General features: G+C 46.1%; 1 protein-coding gene across 1 annotated transcript in view; it reads left to right on the top strand.

Annotated features, from left to right (window-relative positions):
* Mtor (mechanistic target of rapamycin kinase) overlaps window positions 1–14,330 on the top strand; it is a 114,760-nt gene extending 100,430 nt beyond the window's left edge. The window contains exons 47-57 of the mRNA XM_051171877.1: window positions 321–468; window positions 1,507–1,629; window positions 2,854–2,936; window positions 5,053–5,125; window positions 5,508–5,582; window positions 5,867–6,002; window positions 6,881–6,946; window positions 8,329–8,409; window positions 8,598–8,678; window positions 12,179–12,284; window positions 14,076–14,330. Of these exons, the coding sequence (XP_051027834.1) occupies window positions 321–468; window positions 1,507–1,629; window positions 2,854–2,936; window positions 5,053–5,125; window positions 5,508–5,582; window positions 5,867–6,002; window positions 6,881–6,946; window positions 8,329–8,409; window positions 8,598–8,678; window positions 12,179–12,284; window positions 14,076–14,091 (988 nt within the window). The 3' untranslated portion in view covers window positions 14,092–14,330. The remainder of the gene's footprint in view (window positions 1–320; window positions 469–1,506; window positions 1,630–2,853; window positions 2,937–5,052; window positions 5,126–5,507; window positions 5,583–5,866; window positions 6,003–6,880; window positions 6,947–8,328; window positions 8,410–8,597; window positions 8,679–12,178; window positions 12,285–14,075) is intronic.
* The last annotated feature ends 578 nt before the right edge of the window (window positions 14,331–14,908 follow it).

Here is a 14,908-nt window from a genome sequence, read left to right on the forward strand (position 1 = left end):
AGATTTGACACATTTGGTGTTCTCCCCTGGACCAAGGCCAACAAAACCCTGCCGCGCCTCTATCCCCTAAGCCCATGGCTGTTCCACTGAGGTTACTTTAGCACTATAGTCACTCGATGCTTCTTCCAGAAAGGTGAGCTTGTGAGGCAAATTGAGGACCACTACCATGCCACGGCATCTTTCGGGGTACCTTCTTCACAGAGGCCCCTCAGCCCACACCTTGCAGCAGGGAGTTGAGGAAAGGCATTGTATGTCCTAAGCTGGTTAAAGGTGCACTTCTGTTCACTGTGTAATGACACCTGCCTCCCTATGGTCACCAGCATCCAGAGATATGCCGTCATCCCTCTGTCCACCAACTCTGGCCTCATTGGCTGGGTCCCCCACTGTGACACACTTCATGCCCTCATCCGGGACTACAGGGAGAAGAAGAAGATCCTCCTGAACATTGAGCATCGCATCATGCTACGGGTATGTGCTACTGCTATGCCAACGCCCTTGAGCCCCGTGGGCACCCATATTCCAGGGGAGCCACACCTGCCTGGTGTGGGGTACCACTGAGAAAGCTATCTGAGGAAATCACTGCGGAAGAATGCTTAATGAAATAACCTATAACACAGATAACTGCTGAGAAACAAAGGAAGGTCAGCAAGAAGACTCGGGGGGTAAATGTACTTGCTATATAGGCCTGATGCCCCCAAATCCACAGTGAACAGAGAAAACCAGCATCCAGAAATTGTCCTCTGACCTCCACATGCACACAGAATAAATAATACTTTTTTTTTTAATTAAGAAAAGTCATTGAGCATAGTGATGTACACCTTTAATCCTAGTGCTTAGGAGACAGAGGCAGGCAGCCTAACCAACCTGGTCTACATAGAGAATCCCAGGACATCCAGGGCTACATAATAAGACCTTATTTTAAGAAAGAAAAAAAAAAAAAAAAAAAAATAGGGGCTGGAGAGATAACCCAGTGGTTAAGAACATTGGCTGCTCTTTGAGAGAACCTGGGTTGAATTTCCAGCACCCACATGGTGACTTACCACTGTCTGTAATTCTAGTTCCAGAGGGTCCAACATCCTTACACAGACATATGTGCAGGCAAAACACCAATATACATGAAATGAAAATAAAATTTTCAAATTTTGGAGCTGGAGAGATGGCTCAGCGGGTAAGAGCACTGACAGCTGTTCCAGAGGTAGCTCAGCAATTCCCAACAACCACATGGTGGCTCACAACCATCTGTAATGTGATCTGATGCCCTCTTCTGGCCTGCAGGTGTACATGCAGCCAGAGCACTGTATACATAATAATAAATCTTTTGGAAAAAAAATATTTTTTCAAAATTCTAAAAAAGAAAGGGAAAGTAAAATAGAAACCACATTGTTTTTCTTGCTGTTGTTTCCTTTCTCTCTTGGCTTTGTGGTGGAATCAGAACCCAGCTCTGCCTGGCCCTGGCTGTTGTACATGTGGACTCCTCTCTTATTGACTGGTTCTGTCCTGATTCAGATGGCTCCTGACTATGACCACCTGACTCTGATGCAGAAAGTGGAGGTGTTTGAGCATGCTGTCAACAACACAGCTGGGGACGACCTGGCCAAGCTACTGTGGCTGAAAAGCCCCAGCTCAGAGGTATGGCCACAGATACTCACACGTGACAGGATGTGCACTCCTTTTGGTTGTGGCCAGATAAGGGATATTCACTGAGTTTAATGAAAAGTTTTTTGAAACCTGATTAAATTGAGGATGGTGGTTCATGCCTATAAACCCAGCATTTGGGAGGCAGAGGCAGGAGGATCACCATGAATTCAAGTCCATCCTTTACTACAGAGAGAGTTTTAGGACAGCCTGTGCTATGTGTCGGGTCCTGTAACTCCAGTGCCAACGGGTCTAACACCCTGCTGGCCATCTCAGGTACTGGCCATGTATGGAATGCACATACACACACACACATGCATCCATACACATATAAATAATTTTTTTTTTTTAAGTAAAACTGGATAGGAGAGGTAGCTTGGCAAGTTAACTCACTGTTGCCAAGCCCGACAAGCTAACTTCAATCCCTGGGGCCTGCATGGTGAAAGGAGAGAACCTGCTCATGCACGTTGTCACCACAGCATGCGCACATGCCTCTCAGACACTCACACACAAATAAATAGATATGATATTAAGAAAGTGTTTGGGGCCGGCAGTGGTGGCACATGCCTGTAATCCCAGCACTTGGGAGGTAGAGGCAGGCGGATCTCTGTGAGTTCAATGCCAGCCTGGTCTACAAACCAAGTCCAGAACAGCCAAGGCTACACAGAGAAAACCTGCCTCAAAATATAAAACAAAACAATGTTTAATGATCAACTACTATTTTACTGTTTACCAGAAATCCATCCCCTCTTCCCCTGCCATAAGAGACTGCACTTTGCTTACACACTGGCCTCAGTGTCCCGTGGAGATTGTTCTATAACCATCTCGTGCTCTTTGCCTATTTTTCTTGAAAATGAACCATTAATACAGGTCTCTTCACATTGACTATTTCTATTTTGTTTTTCTACCACATAAATTTGGGGACCAAAGTTTGTTTTGCGGCATAGTTTATAATCCTGAATCGTCTATTCTAGCTGGTTACTGGTAGAATTAAGAACAGCTATTCTAGACCATGTTGAAACTATGGTTTATAAAATGCTGGTTCGTGCCAGGCATGGTGGCGCAAGCCTTTAATCCCAGCACTTGGGAAGCGGAGGCAGGTGGATTGCTATGGCCAGCCTGGTGTACAAAGCGAGTCTAGGATAGCCAAGGCTACACAGAGAAACCCTGTGTTGGGAGGGGGGGCAAAGCTGGTTCATGTGTGCTCTTGTGCTACAGGTGTGGTTTGACCGAAGAACCAACTATACCCGTTCCTTAGCTGTCATGTCAATGGTTGGATACATTTTAGGACTTGGAGACAGGTGAGTGAATTTAATTTGTTTCTTTCAGTCTCTTTCTCCAGTTGTCTTAATTGTTTCATTTTGTTTTCTAGTGAAGCATGTGACCACTGAATAAATAACTATATTTCATTTATTTATTTATTTATTTATTTATTTATTGTTTTGTTTTGTTTTGTTTTTTGGTTGGTTGGTTGGTTCATTGATTGGTTGGATTTTTGGGGGGAGGTTGTTTGGTTTTGCTTTTGTTTTTCAAGACCCGGTTTCTCTGTGTAGCCTTGGCTGTCATGGATGGACTCACTTTGTAGACCAGGCTATCCTCAAACGCACAGTGATCAGGCTGTCTTTGCCTCCCAAGTGCTGGGATTAAAGGTGTGTGCCACCACACCCGGCTTATATTTTATTTTTTGAAGGACAAGCAAGCATGGTTTTTTTGAGAAGTAGGGTTACAATACCTTGAACCAGGGAGGGATTCCCCAAAGTAACTTACTGGCTTAACAAACTGACTTATCACCACTGTTCTCAGACAGATCATTCTCCATCTGTAATTGAACCCAACCAAAGCAGAACCTTGTATTATACAAAATACACTTCTTGTTTGTTTGTTTTCGAGACAGGATTTCTCTGTGTAACAGCTCTGGCTGTCCTGGAACTCCTTCTGTAGACCAGGCTAGCCTTGAACTCACAGAGATCCACCTGCCTCTGCCTCCCAAGTGCTAGGATTAAAGGTGTGTGCCACCACTTCGTGACTACAAAATACATTTCTAAGTGTAACCAAAGAGCTAATTCAGGGCTGTGGATATGATTCAGTGGGATTGCACTTGTGTACCTAATACAAAGTCCAGAGTTTGATCTCTAGTGCCTCCCAGAAAGAAAGAAAGAAAGAAAGAAAGAAAGAAAGAGAGAGAGAGAAAGAAAGGTAGGTGGATACATGGATGAGGAATGTTCAGACATTGTCTAATAAGAATGTAAACAAAATTGGTTCTTTGATGCCTATTGCTTTTCTTCTGTAGTTGTGTTTCATGCAGTTGAGAATAAAATTTGTTCTGTGCCCCCACCTCCAAAACTGAGAGCTGAGGTGGGAATATCACCTGAGCCCAAGACCTTTTTTTTGTAGATGGGTCCTGAGCCTGAGATTTTGAGATGAGCTTGAGTATCAAAATGACATCTCGTTTTTTAGAGACAAGACCAGTGGGCCAGCATGGTGTGCAAGCCTTGACTCCAGCACACAGAAAGCAGACACAGGCAGCAGATCTCTGAGTTCTAGGACAGCCAGGGTTATACAATGAGACCCTGTCTCAAAAAAAAAGCCTCACTGGCTAAAAGGGCTAAAAATGCTTTTCCATGGGGCCTGACAACCTGACTTTGATCTCGGGAGCCCACATGGTGGAAGGTGAGGACCAGCTCCTGCAAATTGTCCTCTGACAGTCAAATAAGAGCTGTGCACTGACACACACACACACACACACACACACACACACACACACACACACACACACACACACACTATAATGTAAAACAAAGTGCAGAGCTATAGAAAGCAGTAGTTTGAAATCTCTGAAATCCGCAGAGAGATACCTTTGATGAAAGACTGACGGACTAAGAAGGGCTTACACTGACCCAGAGCTTTAAGTCAAGCCCTGGTAGGAATGACGGAGCTGTGCAACTCTTGACGTAAACTACTTTCCTGGGCACCCAAGATCCCAAGAGAGTTAATGCAAGGGCAGATAATAAATATTTTAGGCTTAGCCGGGAGGTGGTGGCGCATACCTTTAATCCCAGTACTTGGGAGAGAGAGGCAGGCAAATCAGTGTGAGTTCGTGGCCAGCCTGGTCTACAAAGTGAGTCCAGGACAGCCAAGGCTACACAGAGAAACCCTGTCTCAAAAAACAAACATTTTAGGCTTTGTGGATGTGGCCTCTGCTGCAAGCACTTCCCCTGCTTTTGTAGCTCATAAGCAGCTTGTGGCAGTGCAGAAATCTGTGAGTAAGGCTAGCTCCCACAAACCCCCAGTCACACCGATGTGTGGGGGCAGGGCTCACCTGAGAGTGGGCCTTGGCCAGCCCCTGGCCTGGAGCTGTTGTGATTGATTCACTGGGGCTGCTTTCTTCATCCCTCCCTGCTCTGACTTGTTTCTCAGACACCCATCCAACTTGATGCTGGACCGGCTGAGTGGGAAGATCCTGCACATTGACTTTGGGGACTGCTTTGAGGTGAGCATTGAATGAAGCCGACTCTCCTGACAGTTTGGGAAACTTGCCCCAAAGACCTTCCCTTCTCTCTTAGCCTTGAAGCATCTTGGGCAAGAACTCTCCCCACACCCTCTCATAGAAGAGGGGTCTCCTGTCCTCCAGCTACATTCTGGCCAAGGCCAGGCAGTGAGCACTTACCCTTTTTCTTTTTTTGTTTTCCTGTGTCATCTTTCAAATCTCTGTGATAAATGCGCTCTTACTGAATTCAGTAGGAACTCTTATGTCCTTGCTGTGATGTAAATCAGTGCACATGATGTCAAGAGAGGCCACCCACCTTCACCTGGCCTCAGCTAGAGGATATAACCTAACCGTGGATTTGGCTTTTCCTTTAATAACCCTATAGGTTGCTATGACCAGAGAGAAATTTCCAGAAAAGATTCCATTTAGACTAACAAGAATGTTGACCAATGCTATGGAGGTGAGTGGATCCTGGGGACACATTGATTTGAAGTGGAGCCATTATAGTTATACCCTTCTCGAAGGACAGACATGCTTGTTAGAGCACATCTGTTCCCCTAGGTGTCCATGTAGTTTCTATAGCAGGTCCTTGTCACTGTTAGGAATCCTTTTGAAGGTCAGCATTGCATGTTGTATCTGCACTGGCCTGGGTCTGTGCCCCTGCAAGGGAACAGGCCTTTGATCGTAAGGTGCCGCTGAGCCACTGCTAGTACTCCTGGCTGTGTGTCTCTGACCTCTCTGCAGGTTACGGGTCTGGATGGCAACTACAGAACCACATGCCACACAGTGATGGAAGTGCTTCGGGAACACAAGGACAGTGTCATGGCGGTACTAGAAGCCTTTGTCTATGACCCTCTGCTGAACTGGAGGCTAATGGACAGTAAGTTTCAAATACATGGAATGGAGTCATTTTTTGTTCCAAGCCATCTAGGCTATTTAAATTGTGTGTGTGTGTGTGTGTGTGTGTGTGTGTGCGCGCGCGTGCGTGTGTGTGTGTGTGTGTGTGTGTCTGTCTGTCTGTCTGTCTGTGTTTGTCCGTGTGTGTCCCTGACAAGTACAGAGCAATTGGGGAGGATTTTCAAGCATTTTTATGCGCTACAGGACACTCCTACTTAGCTTAGCTGTTTAGTGAGATAAGGATTCTGGATAAACTATACCTTGTGATTTTTGTTTGCCTGGGCTGTAGAGTAGGAAGCTAGTGTTTCAGTGAGAAACACACAGAGTTGTGATTGAGGCTGCAGCCTCGCCCCTCTTTTCTACGCCCTGGAGGACCCTGCCTAACAAGAGGCTGCTGATGCTCTGAGTAAGCCAGCGCTCTCCATGTCTAAGTCAGCTGTGTAGTAGAGAGCATCCAGGCTGCACATTCACCGTTATGGCTTTTGAAAAATTATGTTTTAATCCCAGCACTTGGGAGGCAGAAGCAGGCAAATTGCCATAAGTTCCACGTCAGCCTGGTCTAGAGTGAGTTCCAGAACAGCCAGAAAAACCCCATCTCAAAGAAAAGAAAAGAGAAAATTTTATGTTTTTGTGATCATAAGAAAATACATTTTCGCCAGGAAGTGGTGGTCCATGCCTTTAATCCCAGCACTCGGGAGACAGAGGCAGGTGGATCCCTGTGAGTTTGAGGCCAGCCAAGGCTACACAGAGAGACCCTGTCTCAAAAAACCAAAAAAGAAAAAGAAAAAAAGAAAAAAATACATTTTCAATTAACTTTCTTTAAAGTCTGAAGTGCTTCCTAACACTTACTTCTTTTCCTAGCCAATACCAAAGGCAATAAGCGGTCCCGGACAAGGACAGACTCCTATTCTGCAGGCCAGTCAGTAGGTGAGTACATCCTAGGGAAATGGCAGACCTGTAACTTTGTCCAGAGCGTTTGAGGCCATTTTACCTGCATAGCAAGTTTGAGACTAGCCTGGATTACATGAAAGCCAGTCTGAAAAACAGAAAAACGGGGCCTGTCAAGATGTTTGCCCCTGAAGCCTGGTGACCTGAGTTCAATTCCCAGAACCCACAGAGAAGGTGGCAGGAAAGACTGGCCCATGAAATTGTCCTCTGACCACAAAGGAGTTGTGACATGCACTCTTCCCCCACATATACATTCGCAATAGTAACAAATAATGAATGTTTACAATAATTAGAAACTAATTGCTTTATGTTACTCTTTTTAAAAATATTTATAGCTGGGCATGGTGGTACACGCCTTTATTCCCAGCACTCGAGAGGCAGAGACAGGTGGATCGCTGTGAGTTTGAAGCCAGCATAGTCTACAAAGTGAGTCCAGGACAGCCATGGCTACACAGAGAAACCTGTCTCGAAAATACCAAATATATTTATTTTTTCATGTGTATAGGGGTTTTGCCTGCCTATATGTATGTGTATTTCATACATGCCTGGAGGAGGCCAGAAGAGTGTGTTGGATCACCCAGAACTGGAGTTACAGATGATCATGAGCCACCATGAGGGTGCTGGGAATAAAACCAGGGCTATTAAAAGAGCTACAAGTGCTCTCAGGCACTGAGCCATCTCTCCAGCCCTATGTTACGCTTCTCTGACTTGAGTGCTGAAGATGTAGCTCGGGAGAGTGCTCATAGCATGGTGAACGCTGAGTATAGCCCCAGGGCAGCTCAGTGGGTCAGGCGCTGATGGCCAACCCTGCTCACCTAAGTTTCATTCTCTGGACACACATAGTGGAAGGAGTGAACCAACTCCTAAAAGTTGTGACCTCCATACATGTTCCCTCCCTCCAACACACATGCACAGAAATAAATGTAATTGTTATTTTAAAAAGAATAACAGGCTGGAGAGGTGGCTCAGCAGCTAAGAGCACATACTGTTGTTCAGAGGATTGGAGTTTGGTGCCCAGCATCTCATCAGGTGGATCACAACTGTCTGTAACTCCCACTCTGGGCACCTCAGGCACCTACACCCCACATGGGCATGCTCATATGCAAACACACACACATATTTTAAAATGGGAATAAATTTTTAAAATAGAGTGGTAGCCAGGTGTTGTGGCACATGGAGGTAGAGACATGAGGTTGTCTTTCCCTACATGAGGAGTTCACAGGCAGCCTCAGACACATGAGACCTCTCACAGAAGAAAAAGAAAAAGAAAGCAAGAAAGAAAGAATTAGAAACTAATGGCTCCTTACTGTTTGAATCATCTGCTAATTGAGGTTTGGATTCTTTTTTTTTTCCCCCCCTAGAAATTTTGGATGGTGTAGAGCTTGGAGAACCAGCCCATAAGAAAACAGGGACCACGGTGCCAGAGTCCATTCATTCCTTCAGTAAGTCTATACTAGTCCATTGCAGACAACAGCCACATGGATCCACAAGGCGAGTAACAAGGCTGCCTTTGAGAGGAAAGGGTCCATGCATTTTGCACTGTGTGCTGAGGACAGAGGTATATGCACAGGGTAAGTTTCCTCAAAGCAGGGCAGCTTTGGACCTATTGTTCTACTCCTGTGTCTTTCAGTTGGAGACGGTTTGGTGAAACCAGAAGCCTTAAACAAGAAAGCTATTCAGATTATTAACAGGGTTCGAGACAAGCTGACTGGTGAGTGTTTGAGGGTTAAAGGGACACAAAGCCCAGTGAGGAGAGTGATCTCCCGGTGAATGGCCAGCCCACCACTTGACATCTCTTAGCCTCATGAGCTCTAGGAATGAGGAGGCTCTGTTGGAGTCTGGATGGATCCCAGAACCAGCCAACTCCAGGAGCAAGTGACTGGCCTCCTGATGCAATGCTGGCAGGCGTGTGACCGCTTCGGTTGGCCTTGGCAGCAGTCATGCACTACAAGGATGGAAGAGGAGCCATGTAGGATTTGGAGAAGAAGCTACCAATCCATACTGATCCTCTTTCTTCTGTGGGGTGGGTTATTGCATGGAAAATGGCAGCCAGGAAGCCAGAGACCCCATTTTGTGACCTCTGAACTCATTTCTCCATCTGAATTATGACAAGAAGCCCTGACAGAGCATATGAACATCATAGGAAACATGGGATTCCAGGCACTGGGCATCAGAGCCAGTCAGTTTTGTAGTCAGGGGTGCTTAATCAAGTACCTATGTGTACTAGATACTAAAGGAACAGTCAGTAGGAACAGTCAGCTTCCCTGGCTGTTCAGGGCTCAGAATCTAAGGGGGAACAGTGTTGCTAAGTGGAGAAGAGGTCTCCACGGCAGTGGTGCCTTGTGATAGCAGGGTTTAATTTAATTTGGAAGTTCCCTAAGGAAACAATTAGAGCTCAAGTTTACAGGAGGAGTGTACTAGTTACATTTCTATTGCTGGTGACCAGACACATGACCAGGGCAACGTCTAAAAAGAAAGCACTTATTTGGAGCTGAAAGCTTTAGATGGTTAGTTAGAGCCCATAAGCATCATGCTGGTGAGCACAGCTGCAGGCGGGCAAGCATGGCGCATGAGCAGGACCTGAAAGCTTACATCTTGGTCTACAGCTCTGAGGCAGAGAGAACTAACTGGAAATGACGTGAGCCTTTGAAACCTAAAAGCCACCCTGAGTGACTCAAGTCCTCCAACAACACCACACCTCCTAATTCTTTCCAGATAGTTCCGCCAACTAGAGACCAAGTATTCAAATATACGAACCTACGGGGACTGTTCCCATTCAAACCTTCACAAGGAGTTAACCAAGAGGACATTATTTCAGGCAGAGGGAGCAGTGTATACAGAAACCCTTTGATGACAGCTTTGGTAAAGAAGATCCCAGGCTAACATTCTGGCCCAGAGAAAACAAAGTGTGTGGTGTCTGGGCAGAGCCTAAGGCTCGCATCCTGTATCCTGGGGACAGTGGAAAATCACCAGAGGCAGTTGGGTAGAGTTGGTGACGAACCAGGCCTCCTTCACTGCCTGGGTGGACCTTGCATCAGAAGGAGGGCATGAAGGTGCTCTAGGTCCAAACAAGACAACCATTGGTAAAGGCCTCGGATGCAAGATCTGTTGTTGTTGTTGTTGTTGTTGTTGTTGTTGTTGTTGTTGTTTTTCAAGACAAGGTTTCTCTATGTAAAAGAGCTTTAGCTGTCCTTTACTCGCTTTGTACACTAGGCGGGTCCCGAACTCACAGAGATCTACCTACCTGTGCCTTTTAGTGCTGGTATTAAATAAAAGTGGTGTGCACAATCACACCTAGTGCAAGAGATCTTGAGGAGGGCAAACCAAAGGCTGGCCTACGGCTATGGCTAAACAGGAAGTCCTTGCCTGCCACTCACAGAAGTAGGTTAGAGCCCTAGTACCATCCAAAATAAAATTAAAAAGCCACAAAGATGGCTGTGGACACATGAGACCTGAGACAGTCAAAGATGACTCCAGATACTGATGACCATCTGAGAGCTGCGTGGAGCCCTATAGCCAGACCGAAGTTGTTGAAGAGAGGTAGAAGCAATGAAATCTGAGGTGTAGCAAGATTCTTGAGGAGCTTATGCAGGGAGGAGAGGACTAAGTGAGCAAATTAGTGGCTTTTGTGGGCACAAGTGCTGGGTGCTGAGATCCACCTAGAGTGGCTGCTTCATGGTGTACAGGACTCTTCCACTGAGCCACATGCGTGTGTTTCAAGTTTTTTCTCTATAAGGAGGAGTGTGTATACAAAACTGAAAAGGCCGTCATTGTGACACACACCTTTAATCCCAGCACTCACAAGGCAGAAGCAAGCTGATCTCAGTGAGCTCCAGGACAGCCAGGGCTACATAGACAGAGAGAGGGAGAGACCCTGTCTCAAACAAAAAACCTGTGAGGTGGATGTAATCAAAGACACTCCAAACAAAGACTTAAGTAATCATGCTTCAAACTTGTAGGCGAGCAGGATGGTCGGACCCTGAGCATAGGGCATGGTGGTCAAGGGGGAGGAAGGAACTCCTGGGATACAGGAGAAGAGGGAATTGGTGTAAAGAAGCCAGTCTGCAAACTGCCTCAGGGCCCAAAACTAAACCTCAGGAGGTGGGGGCATTTGGCCAGGGTGAGAAGTGGACAAGCTGTGGCATTTGTGGAGATTTGGAGGACTTAACCAGTTGGTCCTCGGGGTACTAGAAAGGCACTTTGTCAGCTAAGTGTGGTAGCTCACACCTGCAGTACCAACATGAGACCAAGGAGGAGGATTGCTGAGAATTTGAAGCCAGGCTGGGTTGTAACAGTGAGTTCCAAGACAAGTCAAAGTGAATAAACAAACCTGTGACTAAAGCAGCTGGTTGTGGTGGTGTACTCCTGCACTTGGGAAAGCAGGAGGACCAGGCATTCAAGACCAACCTCAGCTCCATAATTCAGGCCAGCTGAGGCTGCATGCCGCCCCGCCCACTCTCAAAACCCAATAACAACAAAATACTTCATCTCAAAGAAAAGAAAAAGAGGCAGGTTGGGCCTGGAGAGATGGCTCTGTGGTTAAGAGCGTGTGTTATCCTTGTAGAGAGCCAAATTTGATTCCCAGCACCCATATGGTTCATGATCATAACACCTGACCCCAAGGACACATGGTAGACATACAGGCAGAACCATCTAGACACACAAAATTTAAAAATCTTTAAAAAACGAAACCAGAAATGGTGGTACACATCTTTAATCCCAGCACTTGGGAGTCAGGCAAGTAGTTCTCTGTATGTTCAAGGCCAACCTGGTCTATAAAGTGAGTTGAGAAGCCAGAGCTATTTCACTAAGAAACCCTGTCTTAAGTTGGGTAGGAGGACATTAAAAACAAAAACCAACCAATGCATCAAAGAAGCCGCATCAGCTGGCCAGGCTTCGGAGTCTGTGTAAGGGCAGGGTCCTAACTGTCCAGTGGAAATGCTGATGGAAGCTTCCCCGTCCACTCTTCAAGTCAGATTTTGGAATAGCACCCTGAGCCACAGCTTTGGCATCTTCATCGTCTTTTCATTGGGTCGATATTAAGAGATCAGCGTGCTTGCAGGTGACACAGGTGAATTTCTCAGTGCAGGTGTGCTCTGTCCTTCCTGCTCTAGTGACTGTGGCCACATAGACAGCTGAGCCAAAGAAGAACATGTGCTGTGTTGATGCCAAGTGCAGTCGACAGTGTTTCTGTTTCTTTCTGCTTCCTAGGTCGGGATTTCTCTCATGACGACACCTTGGATGTTCCAACCCAAGTGGAGCTGCTTATCAAGCAAGCAACATCCCACGAGAACCTCTGCCAGTGCTACATTGGCTGGTGAGTGCCCTGGGAAAGAAGCTTCATTGGCCTTGGGGGCTGAGAGGGGGGCATGGGGAGCAGCCCCAGCGTTCATACAAATCCCAGCAGAAGTAAGAAACAGGCATCCCAGCACTGGGAGCTAGGCAGAGGCAGATGGATCGCTGTGAGTTCAAGGCTAGCCTAGTCTACAAGTTGAGTCCAGGACAGCCAAGGCTACACAGAGAAACCTTGTCTTGGAAAAACAAAACAAAACAAAAGTTTGAAAGCTTTCCCAGGCTGTAGTCTGACTTGTTCCTTTTTTTTTTTTTTTTCTTTTTCTGTTTTTTAATTAAAAGACCTCATTGTGACTTAATGTGAGCCAGTCTCCCTATGATTGGCAAATTCTTTTTTTTTTTTTTTTTATTGGCAAATTCTTAAATTTCTTTTATAGTAATTTTATGTCATCTATATATATTACCAAAGGTTGTTTTAGGCAGACTAACTTTGTTATTAATTTTTTATTTTCTGGAGGCAATGTCCTGTAGATTACATATAGACAGAAGCCTGCACTCTGCCTGTTGCCAAAGCTACTGTTTCTGAGTTTGCTGAAGGGCAGCTGTGTCACGAGAATGCTGGGGCTGTCTAACTTTTTTGCAGTTTCCACGGTCACCATGGCAAGGAAGAGCCTCAAATAGAGCCAGACAATTTACTTCCTTTGAGAGGAGAAATAATTTTCTGGGGAAAAGACACAAATGAATCATCATGTTAAAAGTCCCCCCTCTCCCCGCCCCCCCCCCACCAAATGCAGCATGTAGAGATCAGAAACTCAGGGTGAAAGACAGAGCGATGGTGAGAACAGCACTGACGTAGCTGTGCTGGGCTGTGCCAAGCAACTTCATGGCTCTCGCAGCTTTTCACTAGTCATGGCTGTGCCAAGCATGGTGGCACTGCCTTCAATGCCAGCACTGAGGATGAAGAGGCAGGCGCATCTCTTACGTTCCAGCCAGCCAGAACTACAAGGGTAAAACCATGTCTCAAATATAATTAAGCCAGCAGTGAGGACCCTCTTGAAGCCTCAAACCCAGAGATGAAAAGATGATTTGGTGGAGTGGCCATAAAGGACAGTTATGGGTTATGTCTCTTTAAAGGTTTGCAGTCTCTGAAACCTTTATCAAGTCTCGTGATAAAACTGCTATAAGCCAGGCATGGCGGCGCCCGCCTCTAATCCCAGCACTTGGGAGGCAGAGGCTGGTGGATCACTGTGAATTCAAGGTCAGCCTGGTCTACAAAACCAGTCCAGGACAACCAAGGCTATATAAAAAAAACCCTGTCTTGAAAAGCAAAAACAAAAAGTGTTTAGGGGCTGGAGAGATGGCTCAGAGGTTAAGAGCACTGGCTGCTCTTCCAAAAGTCCTGAGATCAGTTCCCAGCAACCACATGGTGACTCACAACCATCTAGAATGAGATCTGGTGCCCTCTTCTGGCCCGCAGGTGTACAGGCAGGCAGGACACTATATACATAATAAGTCTTTTTTTTTTTTTTTTTTTAAGTTATGGTTATAATTGGCAGGATGCCTTATTTATCTGTAATTCTTTTGGATTTTTGTTGTCACTCCAGAGATGCAGAAGGGCACAGGAAAAGTCAGAGCAATGACTAGAGAGAGAAAGGTGAAGAGAAAGATTTATAATCCTGGAGAGTCTGGGCAGACATTTGAGAGAGGGGGCAGACGTGTCTCTCTGGAACATCAGGGCATTAGCCCTGGACTGGAGATGTTGACTGAGTCCCTCGGCTCTGATGACTGACCATGTCTTTGCTGTCTACTTTCCTAGGTGTCCCTTCTGGTAACTGAGGCCTGGCAAACCACGTCATCTCTTCAGAGGCTTTTGTGCCTTGGTCTGTGCTTCCAGTGGACTGAAACCGTGGTCATAAAGTTGGACTTTGTTTTGTATTTTGAAATGTATATGAAAACAACTACTGTATATTCAAAGTTGGTTTGAACCAACCTCCTAGCTGCTGTTGAAAAGATACTGTCAGAAGCTCAAGGCTTGATTAGGTTCTCGGGACAGTGAAACACAGTGATCTACAGAAAGCAAGCCTTCATTTTTGGGAGAACAGAAGATGGGTAACTGAGAAATACGGGTTTTGACTTAATTTACAAGAGAACTCATCATAAGCATTTGCTGACAGAATAATCTGGTTGATCCTCTCACCCTGGGGCCTGGAGGCCACTGAGCAGGGACTCCACCAGCAAGGACACAGACTTCGGCACTCCACCTGTCCTGTTACCTCACCAGTCCCTGGACAGCAGTGGCAATGTTTGCAGGATAGGCAGAGTGAGCGAGAAGATCGGTCTCCTGCTTGACCCCGATGCTGAAACTCAGAAGACCTGGCCTTCCAGGAGGGGCGTTTGCTCAGATGCCTGGCCACTGTGGATGAGTGGCTGCGCCAAGGATCTCGCTGGCCCTGCTGTGTTCAGTGAGGAATGGATACATTGTGTTTGCAGCAAGGGCTCAGAGCACAGATGTTGTGGAGGTGCTGATCACAGAGGGACACACTAGAACAGGTTGTGTATTATGAGCAAAGTAAATATCCAACTAAATACACGAAGTATAACGTGAAGCCACATCTAAACACCATGTTGTATCTGAGTAATTTTTGTGCC

The sequence above is a fragment of the Acomys russatus genome, chromosome 29 (genome assembly GCF_903995435.1).
Source record: "Acomys russatus chromosome 29, mAcoRus1.1, whole genome shotgun sequence".
NCBI classification, from domain to species: domain Eukaryota; kingdom Metazoa; phylum Chordata; class Mammalia; order Rodentia; family Muridae; genus Acomys; species Acomys russatus.